This window comes from Hyposmocoma kahamanoa, unplaced genomic scaffold (genome assembly GCF_003589595.1).
Source record: "Hyposmocoma kahamanoa isolate Upper Pololo Valley unplaced genomic scaffold, ASM358959v1 92, whole genome shotgun sequence".
In the NCBI taxonomy this organism is placed as follows: domain Eukaryota; kingdom Metazoa; phylum Arthropoda; class Insecta; order Lepidoptera; family Cosmopterigidae; genus Hyposmocoma; species Hyposmocoma kahamanoa.
Window position 1 is genome coordinate 23,346,166 of NW_020654748.1, and position 19,049 is coordinate 23,365,214.

At 36.4% G+C, this 19,049-nt stretch overlaps 1 protein-coding gene across 6 annotated transcripts in view; it reads left to right on the plus strand.

The window, feature by feature from the left end:
- LOC113236420 (uncharacterized protein ZK1073.1) overlaps nt 1-19,049 on the plus strand; it is a 152,991-nt gene that overhangs the window by 97,687 nt on the left and 36,255 nt on the right. For all 6 annotated transcript variants that reach the window (XM_026472465.1, XM_026472466.1, XM_026472469.1 and 3 more), the window contains exon 2: nt 17,723-17,773. In XM_026472465.1, the coding sequence (XP_026328250.1) occupies nt 17,723-17,773 (51 nt within the window). The remainder of the gene's footprint in view (nt 1-17,722; nt 17,774-19,049) is intronic.

Below are 19,049 nucleotides of genomic sequence, written 5' to 3' on the forward strand. Positions count from 1 at the left end.
TTTGTGGAACTACATGTATTTGTTAAGTTTTATTGATCTCGGTTAACGGAAAGTGGAAGAAATTTAATAAACCGGATTCATCCTCTAATTTGTCCCTCTTAGGGTCGTATTCTACAACTCTAGAAGGTGGATGTCGTGTACACTGATTTTTCAAGGGCTTTTGATAAAATAAATCATGATTTACTTATCAAAAAGCTAACGAGAGCCGGTGTGCACGGCAACCTTCTGAGATGGATCAAATCCTACATCACAAACAGGAGTCAAGCTGTCTGCGTAAAGGGATACTGTTCACGGTTTTTACCAGTACCTTCAGGTGTTCCCCAGGGATCGCACATCGCACCATTACTCTTTTCTCTGTATGTAAACGATATTGGTTACTGCCTCAAATATAGTCATCATCTACTTTACGCTGACGATTCTAAGTTTTTTAAAGTGATCAAATCACATAATGACTGCATTCAATTGCAGGAAGACTTGAAATCTCTACATAAGTATTGTGAATCCAACCAACTATTCCTTAATATTAATAAATGTAACATAATTGCATACACGCGCAAAACTCATATAATCGATTACGAATATAAATTAAAAGATGTCTGTTGAGAGAGTGAAAAACATCAGGGACCTTGGTATAATTATGGACTCAAAATTGTCATTTAATCTTCACATAGACCACATATTAAGCTCTGCATTTCGTAGACTGGGATTCATACTTAGTATCAGGAAACCATTTAATAAAACTAGTATCCTTAAAATTTTATATTTCGCTTTCGTCAGGTCTATTTTGGACTTCGGGAGCGTTGTATGGAACCCATATTTTCAAATTCAAATCAATAGAATCGAAAGGCTCCAAATCACTTAATTACCGTCGTAACATAAAGAGTGATTCTTACGAAGCATCCCTAAAAGAATATAATTTATTATCTCTTCAAAATAGACGTAAAATGTTTGACTTAGTTTCGCTATACAAAATTTTGAATAATGAAATTGATTCATCTGCGCTTCTAAGTTGGATACGCTTCATTGCTCGTGTGCGCCTTCTTATGCGGTCTTCTCGCAAACGACCACTATTTGTCCCCCCACCATTTACTAAATTATATACCCGCAATTCCTTCATTTACCGTTCCACCAACATGTACAATAAAAAAAATTCTAATATTGATTTCTTTGACACCACTCTTAGTAAATTTAAAAAAATTTTAATGTTACAAATTGTAAATGACATTTAATGATTTTGTAATCGCTTATTAAACTCTGTCTTATATATTTAATCAATGATATTATACTTTGTTACTCATGCTCACTTAATTTAGAAAGATTAATTAATGATATTAATGTAAAACTCTAGTAACGCATAAAACAAGAATGTTATCATTACAAATAACTCTATAAGATATGTTACAGCCGTTCTTATTATAATCTGCTGGCACTATAGGTCTATTTTAAGAGGAATATATGTAAATAATTACTATTTCATGTATGACTGTTTGTTGCCACAAATAAATGAAAAAAAAAACTCTACTCAATGCTTAAATCAGGACTTGAGTATAATTTCAAGCATTCGAAGTGGAATAATTTCTTCAAATTTAACGGGGCTACTACTGGAGTACCCCCATTCCAACAAAAAAAGAATCATCGAGATCGGTTCACAAATGACGAAGAAAGCGCATAATACACACGCACACACACATACACAAAAAGCTGTCGAATTGAGAACCTCCTCCTTTTTCGAAGCCGGATATAAATAAGAAGAACGCAAATCTTGGTGTCTTGCTTTCTTTTCAAATTCAAATTCTTTATTTGCCACGTCACAAAGCTCGTAACATTTAGCACGTCAATAGTACAAAATACTTATCAAAGTCATTTACTACTAACATTTAATATTACCTATAACTAATGCACACACTCAACATACTACTAGAACTAAATTCAAAGATTTGCACAATATACACATAAATTTAAATATTATTTAATAATAATATATTGTTACCTTCGTTATATGGTTCGACATGTATGTTATAGAACTCAGTTAATTTTATTACTTTACAAACGAATAATTAAACAGACAACAAACTGTTATTTCCTTATTATGATTTGGAAATGCTCTGTTCTAAACAATATTTGGGGTCATAACATTCAATATTTACTTCTGTAATTAGTCATAACACAAGCCTTGAATTAATTATTTCGTAATGTTGCTAATAAATTAATTAATACATTTAGAACCATACACAGAATTATTACAAAACTCATTTTACTGATTGGCATTGCTCCAGTGCTATAGTAGATTATAATGGCTTGCTAGGATAGTGGCCTATATCAAAAGCACCAAATTAAGCAGAAATATTTTTAAAATAATCTGAGACGTGTCTCAAACCGACTTCATTCAGCCAACATCGACTGCATGCATTCGATCTTTATCGGTCGCTATCGACTTTATGCAATCGAGGTCTCGGCTGTGTGAAGTTAATTACGATTTCACGCATTAACTGCAAATTTTGACTACAGTCAATCTGCTAGCAGTCTTAGTCGTGAGCCGGGTGGTAAACGAGACCGACAACAACGGAAATTTAAATCGCAAAGATGTCAGATATTGGATACTGCCACTGCGCCCATCACCTCGAGATATAAAGTTGACAAGTCCCATGTGCATATAGTTTCACCAGCACACTTACTCTTAAAAACCAGAAATAGGTAAGGCGGCAGTTCTTTCCAGGACGAACTCTTTCATATGCTCTACTGCTACTGAATCTCTGAATCCCAAAATTTGCTTACATCTTTTCGTAACAACCTGTATGATAAGGTTGGTACCTAACCTTAATATATTTCAAAGAGTTATATCATATTTCATCAAAACTTACCCTAAAGTTTGAAACATACGAAAACCTATATTTGGAAGTACACGTTACCCAACGGCTCAATCAGTCGTAGCAAATCGTATGTACACATACGACTCGTAAATATCACATCCACAACGTTGTTTACGGTCAGAAATAAACTGGCGAATGCCTCTGACTACAGTAGACCACATAACTGACCTATACAACATACTCTAGTTATATCACAACGTTATTGTGGAGTTCGTGTGGTTTCGTTCATGTGGAATGTCAGAACGTCAGTCATAATGTAAAGCGCTTGTTTTATTTTTAAATTTATTAAGGCTTTGGCAAAGCCATCAGCCTAAACATGAAGTTTAATTATGTTTCTGTAAATATGGCCGCCACAAAGAGGATAGGCAATTTGAGGCGGCGTGCTTGGATTGACTCGGGATTCCTTAAAACGGGCCGATACGGGTATTTTAGTTCGAGATTCGTATAATTTCGCGTTTTAATCTTCGATTAAGGCGCAATAGCACTGTCCTATTCCACTTTAAACTAGATTTAGATAGATTTAGAAAATAAAAACGACACTTTTCCCTCCAAAAGGTCCAGAGCGAATCTAAAGCGCTTGGTTTACATAAAAAAAAACTAAGAAAAAATCGACCTCAGAAGTCTGTAGAATGACATCTATTTGCCAAGTTTTATTCAAATCGGTTAACGGAAAGCGGGTGAAATCAAATAAACAGGTTTCATTAACTTTGCCACCCTTACAGGTGAATATGGATATGGCCTTTTTAGTTCTGAATCAAAATTCGATTGTCTATTGTACTCGCTACTGAACTGACAAATATCATCATAGTTCTGTATACAGAACTTTAGGCGCCCAGTTACACGAGGCGAAAGTTTTCACGCGACTGCCGCGCGGCCCAGTTACCACACCTTCATAGCTTCATATATTAATGGCGAATATGAATTTACATTTAAATTCCTCTGAATAATACAACCGCCGCGTATACCAAATACTGAGACGACCATTTAAGGTAAAACGTAAAAGCTAAACAAATAGAGCGTAATTTGCCATGACAGTTAGACCCTAGCGGTCGCTGCGCGGTGGCAACGCGGACTCTGCTTTTCGACCGTGCGGGGTCCGCGCGGGTTGAGAGCGATGATATTCGTGTCGAATAAAAGCGCTCTAGTGGGTATTACAGCTATGTACACAGAAATATAATGAGTTTCAAAAAAGAACGTCGTATTTTTGCTAATAAAAACATCAAATATGACGCCACTCAAACGCTCTACTGCTTTCTGATTGGTTAAATTGGCCTAAAGGTCTTGCGACCGGGCCATAAACCTTTATAAAAAAATTTTGGTTAAAATCTTAAGGTTAAAATTGCTTAGTTAAAATGTATGTAGTACATTGCCACTTCTATTCTCTTTGGTTTTTGTTTTGTAGTGTTTGGCATTCGTTTGAGTTTATTATCATGGATTGTTAACAAAAATTACATTAAATATTATTATTATTACATAATTAGGTCTTTAAATCTCGTGACTATTACTTAGGCCATAAGGTACTCGACTTGAAGGTTTTAGTTTTATTTTTAAGCAAAATCGGCTTACATGACATTTTCCAAAGAAAAAAAAAACTAGTTTGCCAATACCTCGTAAGTTATATGATTTAAGGAGATTAGTCGATTCGATGTTAGGCGATAACTTTTTATGTTTCAATAGGAGAAGTATAAAGTTTCACATATAATTAATTTTAAAAAAACACTCATCATATTATTATGTGGCTTCATTATAGAAACAGGTAAGATATATGAGTTGTTGACATACATTTTCCAAGCACAACAAGCTCTGTAAAATACTTTAACAAATCCCTATGTCTACAAAGTTTGATGTCGCTTTTATGCATGGAATGATAAACCTTCCACAGTGACGCATATCTTGTTCTACTTATGTCAGTTACTCTTGTCGATGTAGCGCTCTTCCAAGTTTCTCTATTGTAAGTTCTCCTGGATCTAAATGTAAGCATTGTAAGCTTGCATGCGCTGTAATAAGTGAAGAAACTCGTCAAATAACATTTTTGGAAAACTGATAATTATAAAAAAAAATCGTGTGAAATAACTGAAAATGATAATAATAAAATCTGACTCTAAAACCTGAAATAGTAATGCTAATCTTGGAAGTGTTAAACGTGAACGCTCACATAGAAAGCTGTGTACAGAATGAGAATCGCACAAAGAGCAGAGAAGGAGATGGGTCGAGTCGTGCTCGGCATGAAACTTATAGATCGAGTTCCAAATTCCGAAATGCGTAGACGAACTAAGGCCCGGGGCATAGGAGATAGGCATGTTGCGCGACGTGGTGAACACAGGTGAAGTAAGGCGACAACCGAATGTGGCCAAGAAATGGATATAGAAACGTGTGTCGTCCTGTAGCGAGATGGGTGAACTACATTGTCAAAGTTGCGGGCAGTAGATGGGTGAGATTACCATGGGATCGCGGTGGATGGCATAGAATACGGGAGGCCTATACCGGGCAGTGGGTGAAGTCGGGCTGTGAATGATGAAATAAGTGCACGGAGCTTGATACAACCTCAAATAGCTTTGGTTGATTCCGCATAAACAGTGATAATGTTGCTATGGAAAAAATATTTTGAAAGATTGAGGACATAGAAGACATAAAATAAAGATTATATACCCAGTAACAATAGTTTTTAACAATAGTTTAGTAGCAATAGAGCTCATTGTGCTCGTTGTCGTCGTGTGTCGTTGTGTTAGAAAGGTACTTTCGACTGACGTCACAGCGGCAGTGTTCAGATCTTAGCGACTTAATCTCGGCATTGCAACTGTTATGGACAGGCGTGTCGCTAATCACAAGCCACGACTGTTCGCCCCGTCTCTTGGTACTATAAAAAAGCGCTAATTATTTGGCTGTTGCCATATAAGTTTTTTTTTTTTCAAAACCATTTGGTTGGTAAATATGTTACTTTTCCAATTTAATTTAGTTTATTATTGAGGGTCCGTTATTTACCTTCCCTTTAGAAGGGTCCTTGGTTTTTTTTCGCTTCGTCATCCTTCGAACATTTTTTCAAACCCAATTTGCCACTCTATGAACCTTACAAGCCCACCCTAGATATACTATGATTCAATTTCAGTTGATGTCGGGTGCGGTGGCTTATTGAATTCTTCGTTCGCAAACACAACTTGTAACTCAATCACTGAACGCTATGGGTACTGATAAAGTACATTGAATCTATACACTTGGCACACTCTACACTGAATAATTAAGTACCGCAAAGTGGAACTCTTTGTAAGGGGGAAAATATTTTGAATGTTAAACATAAAATAACTTTTCTGTAGCACACGCCGCACCCTTGGTCCAAAGGCCGCTTGTTACAAACTCCCTTCTAATGTAACTTTAGATATTAATTTTATTAAAATAGACGAACGCTGAGCTGCAATCTCACTTTCTAAAATATATTTTTAATAATATTAAGTGACGAGATCAACAAGTCGTGTGCCTGGTCGTAAACTACATGTACTATCCATAACAGATGCAGTGCCAGTGAGTGACACTGCCACTGCGCCCGGCACCCTGAGACATAAGTTGACAAGTCCCATGTGCGTGCAATTTCACCAGCACTCTTACCCGTCAAAACCGGAGCACAGTAATGCTGACATTACTGCTTTGCGGCATAAATAGGTAAGGTGGCAGTACTACCCTGGATGAACTCTTTCTACTGCTACTAAATACTTTATACTTAAAACGCGACAGGATATGACCGATGATGGTTGTCTAAACAATGTCTATTTGTCTTCTTGTAGTACCAAACTTGTAGAATCAAAATTTTGTGCTCTGTGCAGGTTCCTTGGTAACCATGGTTGAGACTTAAGTTGACAAGTTCCATGGGCTTGTAATTTCACCAGCACCCTTAACCCTTCAAAACTGGAACACAGTAAAGCACAAATCACTACTCGACCGCTGAAACACGTAACGTGGCAATACTTCCTTGGAAGAACTCTTTAATAAGGAGCTCTACTGCAAATATACAAAAAAATTGTAAACCTCGCAAAAACCTATAAACTTGATAGGTTATTATTTAATGTTGTTTGTTTCCGACTTTCGGTCAGTATTTATAATATTTACTCATCCAACGCGTGGAATCGCGCGAAATCTTCGAAACAAACAACAGAACTTGATGTTATTGACTTCAAATACAAATCAATCAACTGATACAGGTTCGTTTGGCACGTGGAAAATTTTTGTCCGACTTATTTGGGTGCGTATTGATTTCTTAATACCGGTCCTGCACTTGAGACAAGGAACAGTTTTTACTTGAGCGTACATTTAGCAATCGTAGATTGCATATAGTTTGAAAGTTGTCAAACTTTTCGATTATTTATTTATGTATTGCAAACATCGTTAGTATAGGCGTTACACAGGTAATCACTAAGTACAAACGTACCCATTGAAGTGTTGCAAATAATTAATTAACAAAAATAAACATAGGCTTTACAATATTGAACATAGACACGAAATTAACAGAAAAGTGATCTGTCAACATTGCGGAAGATTTTTTATTGGAGGAGGATTTCTTATTGGAAAGTCCATGAAGTCTATCACACTATAGAGATCAAACAGTCATATAAGCAATGTCATTTTTTTTAACATTTTTGAAAATTCTGGCCGGCGACGACCGTGTTAATTGTCTTATTATACTACGTTATGACTCAAGGTTGTAAGTCATAATCAATCCAATGCATCGGCCATGTCACTTGAGATAACGCCATCTTAGATGCTGTTGATTAAGGTTTTTATTACGAGGAAGCTTCAGTTGCATACACGTTCTGAGTGAGACCTCATACCAGACTAATACTCTTAATATCGGCTGCTTATTAATAATACTGGGACGTTAATGTCTTCAGACGAAAGTTATTTGTTTGAAAGCCACGTTAAGAGGTTTTCAGTGTTAGTAGGAATATCTACAAACTAAACTTTAGCGTTAAGGTGTCGAGTTCAACACTCGTAAATATCAATTCACAGTTTGGTCGAAGAAACAACATTGGAAAACGCCCCCGACTAAATTATTTGGTTCAGACGTTTGCGACCGCTCGAAACTTGGTCTATTTATTCTTGGGCGCCGTATTTAGAACTAGCAACTAGACTTACTGTAATATTTAATAGGTTCAAAGTTGTTGTTTTTGGGGTATAAATGAGTTAATAGTTTACTTGAACTTACTTACTTACTTACTTGAAGAAAAATATATTGTAAGTATATCAGATCCAGATATTAAAAAAGTGTAGATAAAATCCAATTAATCAATGTTGTTGAACGTAATTTTAAACGTAGCATTTCATTGCTACATATTGGCAACAAATTTTTCCAGATCTAAAGCAGCACTAAAGGGAAACTTACTGGTCACGTGGTCATGGCTGACTGAAATATCAAATATACGCGGTTTAGATCCGAAAAAATAGTTTTCCAATGTAATTTAATAGATTTTTTTTATAGAAAACACTTACGCTATATAGTTAGTCGTAAACCTTTTTTTCATAAAGCGACACGCTTTCCCTTTCATGTTTATGATATTTTGTAAACAGCGATATTTGTAAGAAGAAATATAATCCCGTTTGAACACGATAGAAGCCTAACGTAGAAAAAATAAGTTTGAATTTCGCATAAACATACTACATTTGAGAACAGTCGGTATTATATGTAACAAGATTCCAAGCAAGATGAAAAACGAAATCATTCAAAAGAGCCACTCCACAAAAGAAGAATTTTTTATCAAAGTAACGAAATGTTAGTTAGTGGGTACATTAATTTATTAAGAGTTTACTTCATTTCATTGAAATATTTTATTACTTAAAACAATTTGATATTTAAGTTGTAACATTTTTTAACCGACTTCATAAAAAGAGGAGGTTCTCAATTTGACTCCGTTTTTCTTTTTGTATGTATGTTACGCGATAACTCCGGTGTTTGTGAACCGATTTTGATGATTCTTTTTTCGTTGGATAGAGAGTACCTCAGCAGTGGTCTCATCTAAATTTCCATCTTTGGGCGACAAACTAGGGGATGAATAGCTTTTGAGGTCGGTTTTTTTAATACTCGGTACTGCGATTATTTTTATTCTCTTAGTCTTGTTAATACTTCGCTTCTTTCGTATGTATTAACTACGCCCTGACAGGGCACTAGTAATAATGTTAATGGTATTAAGTACTTACATATGTATTTGCTAATAAATAAATATTAAAACATACCGACGTAAAAAGAAAGGAGTTGAAGAAACTTGAAGCCTTTGTTACAGATTACTTAATTTTCCTCTTTGTGTATGCATCGGTGTGTGTCTGTGGCATAAAAAATAAAGATATTCTAATCGGAGGTCCTTTCCCCACACACATTTGGTTATTTATTTCATTGCCATTTATAGCCTATTTACCAAATTCAAAATGCTCTATCACATTAGCATTGACATGATGACGTCAACGCGCAAATCCGGTCCTAATTAGATTGAACTACTTTTGCTGGATTAAGTACACGGATTATGATATGGGTGGAGTGACGCCTAACATCGGTCCACACGCACCAATAATACACCGATATTTGGCTACCTTAATTAGAAATCCTTAAGAAAAAATGTCATGGACGATTAGGAAAGCCCTGGTATATCAATTAAGCTTAATAGTAATGAAGAAATGCCATTTGGATGCTTAAAAACTTTTTCCGGTTCATTATTGTATTTAATAGTGATTAGTGTGCTCTCCAAACTAGGTATAATTAATACCTTTATTAAAAATACATTTGGCAACCTTGATGTAATAAGGCCACATCTAGAATATGAGAACATTTCAGGAGAGAGGTTTAAAGATTCTATCAACGTATCTTTCAGACGTCGAGAAACAGCTAGATTGATTTACTTCAACTACTTTCCAGTTTAATGACATACGGCATTTTGCTTTGGGATAATGCCGCCGATATTAATAGAATCTTTGTCCCGCAGAAACGTGCGGTTAGGGCAATTTACAATCTGAGCCCCAGAGTGTCTTTGAGAAATAAGTTTAAAGAGATTAACATTCTTACGTCACAGTACATTTATGAAATGTTATTTATGTTAAGAAAAATACTTTTTTTTATGAAAAATAGTGACAAACATAACAATAATACGAGGCATAATAATCTCAGTACAGAGTACTAAAAAAACCGACCTCAAAAATACTTGGAATTACGTCTATTTGCTAAGTTTTATTGAAATATCCCCTAGTTCGCCACTATACAGGACTTGACACTGGAGATAATAAAAATCGGTTGTCACTACTCAAAGTATATTGGAATTGGAGAAATAGCAAAATCAACCATTAAACTAATTGCTCCTAAACTAAAGTTAGGCGTTATTTATAAAAATGAAATTTCATGCGTGAACAAGCCACCCTTCAAGGTGGATGATTTCTTCAAAATGAAATGGAACCACTATGGAAGTACCCCCTTTCCAACAAAAAAGAATCATGAAAATCGGTTCACAAATACCGGAGTTATCGCGTAACATGCATACAAAATATATATATATAAAATAAAGTAGCTGTTCCTGACAGTCATCTTTACAAAATCTCTAATTCATTTAAGGGTATATACGCTTCTACAATAAGATTTGATATTATACAGCTTCTGCGTACTTGGATGACAAAAATCCGTGATTGTGACCAGTTTAGCTCTTGCAGGTAGTCTCGATCTAAGTATTTAACAATATTTAATTTAAATGTTTAAATTAAATATTGTCACGATAAACGTATTCAAAGTCTTTGTAAATATAACAAAGAGCAACCTCTAGAGTTTCTTGCTTATTCTTCTCAGGGGAATCTGCCTTACGAACGAGTAAAAATAAAAGTTAAATGTGATTTGCTTACGTATGAATTAATTACGTAGGAAGAACTGCCACATTACCTTTTTATGCCGCCAAGCAGTAATGTCAGCATTATTGCCTTGCGATTTTGAAGGGTAAGTGTGCCGGTGAAATTACAGCCACATGGAACTTGTCAACTTATGTCTCTGGGCGCCCCTAAGCTCTTTGCGATTTAAGGCTCTGAGTGGCACTGCAACACTAATGTCAGTCGCGTGTATCCAGACATCTGTCTGGATTTAAACAGCCGCGTACGATGATCCACTTCGGATTCGCGGATTACGTGAATCTGAGCCAAGATTCACATACAAATACTTGTTCACAAATTTAACCGTCTAATCTAGTAAAGTGTTCTGTAAAATGGTAACTCTGTCTCATTACGAATTGTGCGTAAAATTACGGTGTGGGAGGCGTAGAATTGTGTTTTCCTTGTTTTAATTCACTGTAATTTGACATGATTTGAGTGAATCACGTAATAATACGTAACCGACGAAATTTTATGGAGTTACATCTACCACTCACTCGTGTCAAGGCCTCGTGGCCGCACGGTTACCATACTGGACTGCCACGCAGAGGTCCCGGGTTCGATTCCCTGCCCGGGAGATATTTGTAATTTGTATGGCCTACATTTATGTCTCTCGTGAGTTTGGGTGTATTTTGTGGTTGTCTATGCGCGGTTATGTGTGTGCATTATTATTGTTAAAGCCAAAACATTGCAAGTCCTTTGTGTTTTGTAATTTCATTACATTCGTTTTTAGATAGAAATAACTTATTTTGCTAAATATCGTTGTAAATGGCTGGATATATTTTTTTAATATCTATGTAACAAAGTAAGATAAATGTATTTCTTTGTGATATTAAACATAAAAGCTCCAAGAAAAGAAGAAATATCCTTTTGGCTGTTTTTTCTCGAAATGTTCTTTTTGATATTACATTGTTATAGGTTTGACACTGTAACTGTAACTCTTCACCACCTCTTCTTCATTTCTTGTTATAACGGCGACACACTATATTGTGGTTTGCAGTTGCTGCAAATTTATTATTAGTGTTTAATACTGTCATAAGTGTACGTATAATTAGTGGGATAAATTACTTAATTGCACGTCCAATAACAACTAGAGGAAATTAGTGGGCAGAGAACCCGGAGTCATTTTGCAAAAATACGAGCAAGTGGCTCGGATAGCCAATTTGAGGGTTCTTTATGGAAAGCTGTTCAATACTATGAGCGAAATGATACCAGGACATTACACTAGTACATTTTAAACACTTAAAGACAAAAAAATATTGAGGTAATTTTAAATTATAATGCAGTAATAATAATCAGTACAGAGTACTAAAAAAACCGACCTCAAAAGTACGTGGAATTACGTCTATTTGCTAAGTTTCATTGAAATATCCCCTAGTTCGCCACTATACAGGACTTGATACTGGAGATAATAAAAATAGGTTCTCCCTACGACACTACTCAAAGTATATTGAGAGAAAAACGCCTTGAATTGGAGAAATAACAAAATCAACCATTAAAGTAATTGTTCCTAAATTAAAGTTAGGCGCTATTTATAAAAATTAATCTTCATACGTGAACAGCCACCCTTCGAGGAGGATGATTTTCTTCAAAATAAAATGGGACCACTATAGAAGTACCCCCTTTCCAACAAAAAAAGAATCATTAAAATCGGTTCACAAATACCGGAGTTATCGCGTAACATACATACAAAAAAAAGAAAGGAACATACAGTCGAATTGAGAACCATCTCCTTTTTTGAAGTCGGTTAAAAAGTAAATATAATAAATTATATTTTCTATGCCGGGGATCAAGAATAAATATTACAATTTTTCATTCCCACCTGATACCCTGGCACTTACAAGTTCATTCTTGGTAGGTACTGTGGTACAGTTAACAAGAAAGTACATTTGATTTTAAAACTTCTTTTTCTCTTGACTGTACTTGCCTTGCAAATACAATGAGGGGATCCGTTGGAAGTTGAAAAATGTAGAGGGGATAAATTCGGATTTAAAATTGGCGATGGATCAGTTGTAGGTTATCAAATGGGAATAAGTCGGAATAACCCAATGTGAGTAGGCTTAAGATTCTTTATATTGTAATTCAATTATTAATTCACTTTTATTTTCACCACGAACGAACAAAGACACTACCTAAAACTTTCCTTTTTCTTTATATATCGCTAACCAGATATCATCCCAACTACCTTACTGAACGAACAACCAAATATGAGAGTTTAATAAATCATGTTACATCTGTGTTACACTCATAATTCTCCTTATTGGATTCTGTTATAGAAATGAGCCTGAAAAATATACTACAATGACAATATTTATTTTATTAAACACCACGATATTTTGACTACATTGATCATTCATATATTTTTTGTGAAAATACGCCGATAGTTTGTTGTTAATAACAATGTACTATAATGAGTTAGATAGCTCATTTTGCGATTAGGCCCGGCGTCCGACAATACGGAACGGTTACACGCTCCACGGGTTGAAGGGGTGATCATGGAGTGTGTATCCGTTCCGAAATATCGGGAAAATAAAAAGAAGTCATACCGTGGTAAGTAACCTGTAATTAATGATAATCATTTAGTGAATAACACAAAAGCCTTAAAGTCTGGAATCTATAAGTATGGAATACCAATTATAGTAGTAGCAGTAGAGCTCCTCGTGTTAGAGTTCGTCAACGGAAATACTGCCACCTTACCTATTTCTGCCGCCAAGCAGTAATGTGAGCATTAATGTCTTCCAGTTTTGAATGGTAAGGGTGCTGGTGAAATTACAGGCACATGGGACTTGTCAAGTTTTTTTTAATAAAATGTAAGTGCGCATTTGACCTCCATCTCACCTGATGGAAAGCGTCGACGACGTCGACGATGGAGCGTGCTAACCTAAATAATGCATATTCTCTCTCGCCTTGAAAGGCCCAAGTTATAATGTTCAGGGGACAATTCTGCAAGCAGGAAAGCCCACTCCATAGCCGTTCGCCATATTAACAAGCGTTCGTACAAGAAGCGTACTTCGTGCGAATCTTTGGACAACACAGGGGTGGAATCCGAGTCTACGCCGAGTCCCCCGGTAAGGGGAAGGCGGAATTAAATCGTGTAATTCCATCGCACGCCCTCCGTGATATGTCCTGTAAAATACCGATAAGCAGGCAACTTTACGGCGATGTTCAAGGCTCTGCAGCTTCGCCTCCACTCATGGTGACGGGCGCAGTGGCAGTGCCCAGATCTTTGTGATTTAAAGCTCTGAGTGGCACTACAACTATTATGGACAGGCGTGTCGCTTACCATCAGGCGCACGACTTGTTCGTCCCGTCACTTCAAGAAACTAAATTACGTATTTACCGTTTTTGCCCTCTATTTTGGGCAAAAAAGGGATAAAAGTCGTTGCTTTGGGTAAAAACCCGGTTTAAATCCGGGCGGGTTGACCGGATTTTAATCCATTGCCCATCTCTGTGCGGCATGCGAGCCGGCCGCCCCCGGAATCCTAAGCAGTCTTGGGAATGCTAAGCAGCCTTCGGGATGCTTCGACAGGCTTCGTAACGTCGTCGTCAAGTGCGACTATGCGGCATGCAAGATTCCGTTTCGCCATCAGTGGGCGCCGGACTTTAGAGTTTTGCTTTAGACACCTCGATTTATTCAATTGTTGACGCTTATATTGACTCCAATATTCAATACTAGCTACATTTTAGAGTCGTCAACTGCAAACTACAATATATTCGTCGTTTGTATGAGAGCGCGTTCCCATTACGTCGCAACGTTTTATTAATCGTTGCGTCTAGTCTGTTCCCATATCACGACTCATATACTGACTGTGTCGAGGATGCTCATTTTATCGTTGAACGGCTTTCGTTTTCTTCCCACTAGATCGTGACGACAATTTTTCGGTTCACGGCAGCCGCCTTGTTGTTTGCGCGAGAGAATCATTTGAAGTTGTGATTATCTGCCGTCACATTTTTGCCGGGACGTTTTATTTATCGTCTGACGACTGTCGTTTTAGTTCTTCCCATTGTCGCTATAGTCTGTCGTTGTAATGTCAAAAAAGTCGTGAACGAGAGTTAATCGTGTTGTTCTATGTGTGAACAACTTCATTTAAATATATAAGCGACGACACTTTAAACTGCACGACATAATGGGAACGCGACCTGACCAAAATCGACGCACACATTGGGCAGCTACAGTCGTAGTATAACTAAATAATTGCTAGTAAAGTTATATTTGTCCCGAGGGCAATATGAACGCTCCCTCGCTTCAGTCTGCCAGTTTCAATTTTGCGCAAGAATACCTTGGCATTATATAAAGTACTTGAAAGTAACCTCCAGTTGATAATATTCAATTTTTGATCATCAGTTTAAATAAATTATACAATTTGGCCGTTGGCACATATAGGTTTTTTGAAGAAGGGACAAAGGAAGAAACTTGTACTTTTGATAATAATAATAACGCATAACCCTCTAGTTCCGCACTAGAAAGACTCTGTGTCGCGGGTGCCATAGACACACACGCATAGACAACCACAAATTAGACAGACCAGACTCACGAAATAAATAAATATATGCCATACAAATACGGACCTCTGCGTGACAGCCCTGCATAGTAACCGTTCGATCACAGAGAGGCGGCTTCAACTGCTAAAAAATTGAGATCGAACGCATGTCAAATTAAATAAAATCATGTTACGAAAATTAAAAAAAAAATACGATGGAGTCAGTGTAAATTCACTGTATCACTAGCACTCATAAGCATTGTTTATTTCAATGAATATCGTGATTTACGTAAATTTTTTAATTTTTCGAGCAAGTTTTTCACGCAATATTCGGAATAAGGTATAACATGGTACAATTGTATTAAATCTACCCGTTTCGTGAATGAAATAGTTAAGATCAAGGTTAATGCCAAGAATAATTTAAACTTTCTACAAAATTTTCACCTACAATGGAGTTCGTTTAAATTATACAAATTGTAGCCCTGCAAACAGGGCGCGACTTATTCGAGAGCGATATAAAACACGAGATACCGATACCGTTATTTTTAAAGAACCAACAACCTCCCAGGACTATATTACTAACATCATAAACAACAACTTTTGTTGCACGACTTTTTATAAATCATAACAAATTTACCAAAAATAAACTATAACGTTTTTGTTGTACTGTCTGACACATTTTCAATCTGTTTCTGGTCTTTTCAAACGTGCAAACGTCCTTCGACGACTCCCACCCCCGTCCTGCACGGAGTTATTACTGTTTAAAGCGATCTATTTAAATCTATTTAATTTTGTATGAAAGTGAAGTCTTAATGTGAGAAAGACAAAGGTAATGGTTTTTGAAAGAGAGGAAGATATTACGATTTGCACGATATTGATTGAAGGAGAGAAAGTGGATCAAGTGAAAGAGTTTGTGTATTTGGGTTCTATGTTTACGTGTGATGGAAAATGTGAAAGAGACATTGACAGAAGAGTGAACGCAGGGAATCAGGTGAATGGTGCCTTGCATACCTTCATGGGCAGCCAGAAAGTGTCTAAAAAGGCACGATTGGCTGTGCATGGGGGTGCTAGTCCCTACACTTATGTATGGTAGTGAATATTGGGTTTGGCAGAAGAAGCATGAAAGTAGAATTAATGCAGTAGAAATGAGAGCTTTGAGGAGTATGGCTGGAGTGACTCGGATGGATAAATTACGGAACAGTGTGATAAGAGAGCGTTGCGGCGTGGAAGAAGATATAGTGACAAAGATAGAGAAAGAGATGCTTAGATGGTTCGGACATGTAGAGAGAATGAATGAAAGAAGAGTGACGAAACAGATTTATAAGGCGAGTGTGAGCGGGCAAGTTGATATGGGCCGACCAAGGCGAACTTATCATGACCAAATTGAGGCCATCCTAAAGAAGGGCCAGGTCAAGAGTACCCTTAACCGACGAGCGTGTATGAAAGCATTGATGCGTGTTGATGAGGCGAAAGATGTGTGTCAGGACCGTAGCAGGTGGAAGACTGTTGTCTCTGCCTACCCCGATGGGAAAAAGGCGTGAAGTATATGTATGTATGAAAGTGAAGTCTGGTGAATAGTTAAAAGTCATGGGACAAAGGTTGTCGTTCATGATGTTAATAAGTAATATAGTCCTGGAAGGTTGTTAGTATCTTATGTACACATACTAGGCATACGCGCAGCAGCTTTTTCTTCTAATACCAAGTGACAGAATGAGTAAGTCGTGCACCTGGTGATAAGCGATACGCCTATCCATAACAGTTACAGTCCTACTCAGCTTAGGGTCATTGCCACTGCGCCCGACACCCTGAGACACAAGTTGACAAGTACCATGTGCCTGCACCGTTACTCTTCCAAAACAGAGGAGTAGTGGCAGTAGAGTTCCTTGTGAAAGAGTTCGTCCTAGGAAGTAAGTGCCACCTTATCTATTTTTGCCGCCAAGCAGTAATGTCAGCATTACTGTGTTCCGCTTTTGACGGGTAAGGCTGTTAGTGAAATTACAGTCACATGGGACTTGACAACTTATGTTTCATGGTGACGGGTTGACAGTTATGGACAGGCGTGTAGTTTACCAGCAGGCGCACGACTTGTTCATCCCGTCACTTGATATTATAAAAAAAAACCGGAACGTAGTAATGTTCACATTACTGCCTGGCGGCAGAAATAGGTAAGGTTAGCTTGAAAATGACGTTACAGTAACAGCTGGCTAATGAGTACCTGGCTAAATAATGATTACCTAAACTCTGTCTTTGGATTTAAAAAAAATTATTTAACAAAAAAAGATAATCAACCAAAACCGAGATCTGCGATAAGCATATAGAAAAATTCCGTGGTTTAGTTGGCATAGCATCTGGCACGGTTTGCTAGGAGATATTGGTTCGAATCCAGCCGGAGTAATTTTTTTTAATAATTATAAAAAAAAAGATGTTTCATCGTCAATGGCCCATCGTCTGCTATGTTTGCTTAATTGTTCTAAAAATTGTTTTCATTTGTTACAGAAATATGTGGTCAGTACGGACCGAAGTGGAGACATCCATGTTCATGTTCAGGTAAATTAATATACTTGTTCTTAAAATACTTGTAACAATAAGTTGATTGGAATTTAAAACAACAATTCAATAGTTGATTAACTTTGTTACACAACAAAATCGTTTCAGGAACAACATAAACAATTACGTTTTCTACTTTACGATGTTCGACGAAATCATTCTGTCATAGCCCAAAAATTTTGAAGGTTTTATTACTTATTGCTTAGGGTTCCGTACCTCAAAAGGTAAAACTAAAAACTTATAGTCTGCCTTCATTGTCCGTCCATCATTACTGTTTAATAAGCAAAACAAGATTATTTACGTTTATTTTTCTGAGTAACCTCATAATTATTGTTTCGAAGGTTACCACCAACACACAAACTCATAATTTGCATTATGTACATTTAAAAACATAATTTTTTTCAAGTTGTCTCACCTTTTTCTGATACTGAAAGGAGTGTATGTACAATAGAGGAAAAGGGGACATTTTACAAAAGGGACATTCTGCGAAATGGACTTTTTGTGCGATAGATCATATACCGTTGATGATAAGGCCACATATGCAAACAGATAACTTTTTACGAGAGAGGTTTAGAGATTCTACAATTGAAATAGTTGATAATATATGCTTAGAAAGGAAAGTTATACAATTTCACATAAATGTTGTTCCATGTATTCGTATCATTTTTATAAATTTCATGCGATAAAGGCACTTTTGATGTACGAACACATGACGCCTTGTTATGCCAATTGTACGTTTAATATTGTAAACTGAAGTTGTGAGAAAAATATTAATTGTTCCATACTAATTGCTTGTACATACTGCATTTTTATTGATATCAAGTGATGAAAGCGACAATTCGTGCGCCTGGTGCTGGTAATGGAAGATATAACAACAAAATGTTCTCGTACTAGGCACACTATAGCTTTGTGATTATGAGTCTAACCTCGCCTACAAAGCGCTTTCGCAGTTTGGTGAGAAATTGTATTATGTTCTCTTGTACGCCTTGTTTGTATGAAATAAATAAATAAAAAAATATTTTCACCATTGATCTTCTCTCTCATTGATTTTCACTTTGTATATCAACATTTGATATAATTTCCAAGTATATAATCACTCACTGTATATAACCAACAAAATGTATAACTACAAGTATATAAATAAATGTATAAGGCATAATTTCAATGTGTACCTATAATGAACTTTCAGTATAACAAACATTAGATATAATGGTTAGGTTACATAATAAACAAATGAAGCAGCGTACTTTTTTAACGGTTTCTGATATTTCTTATA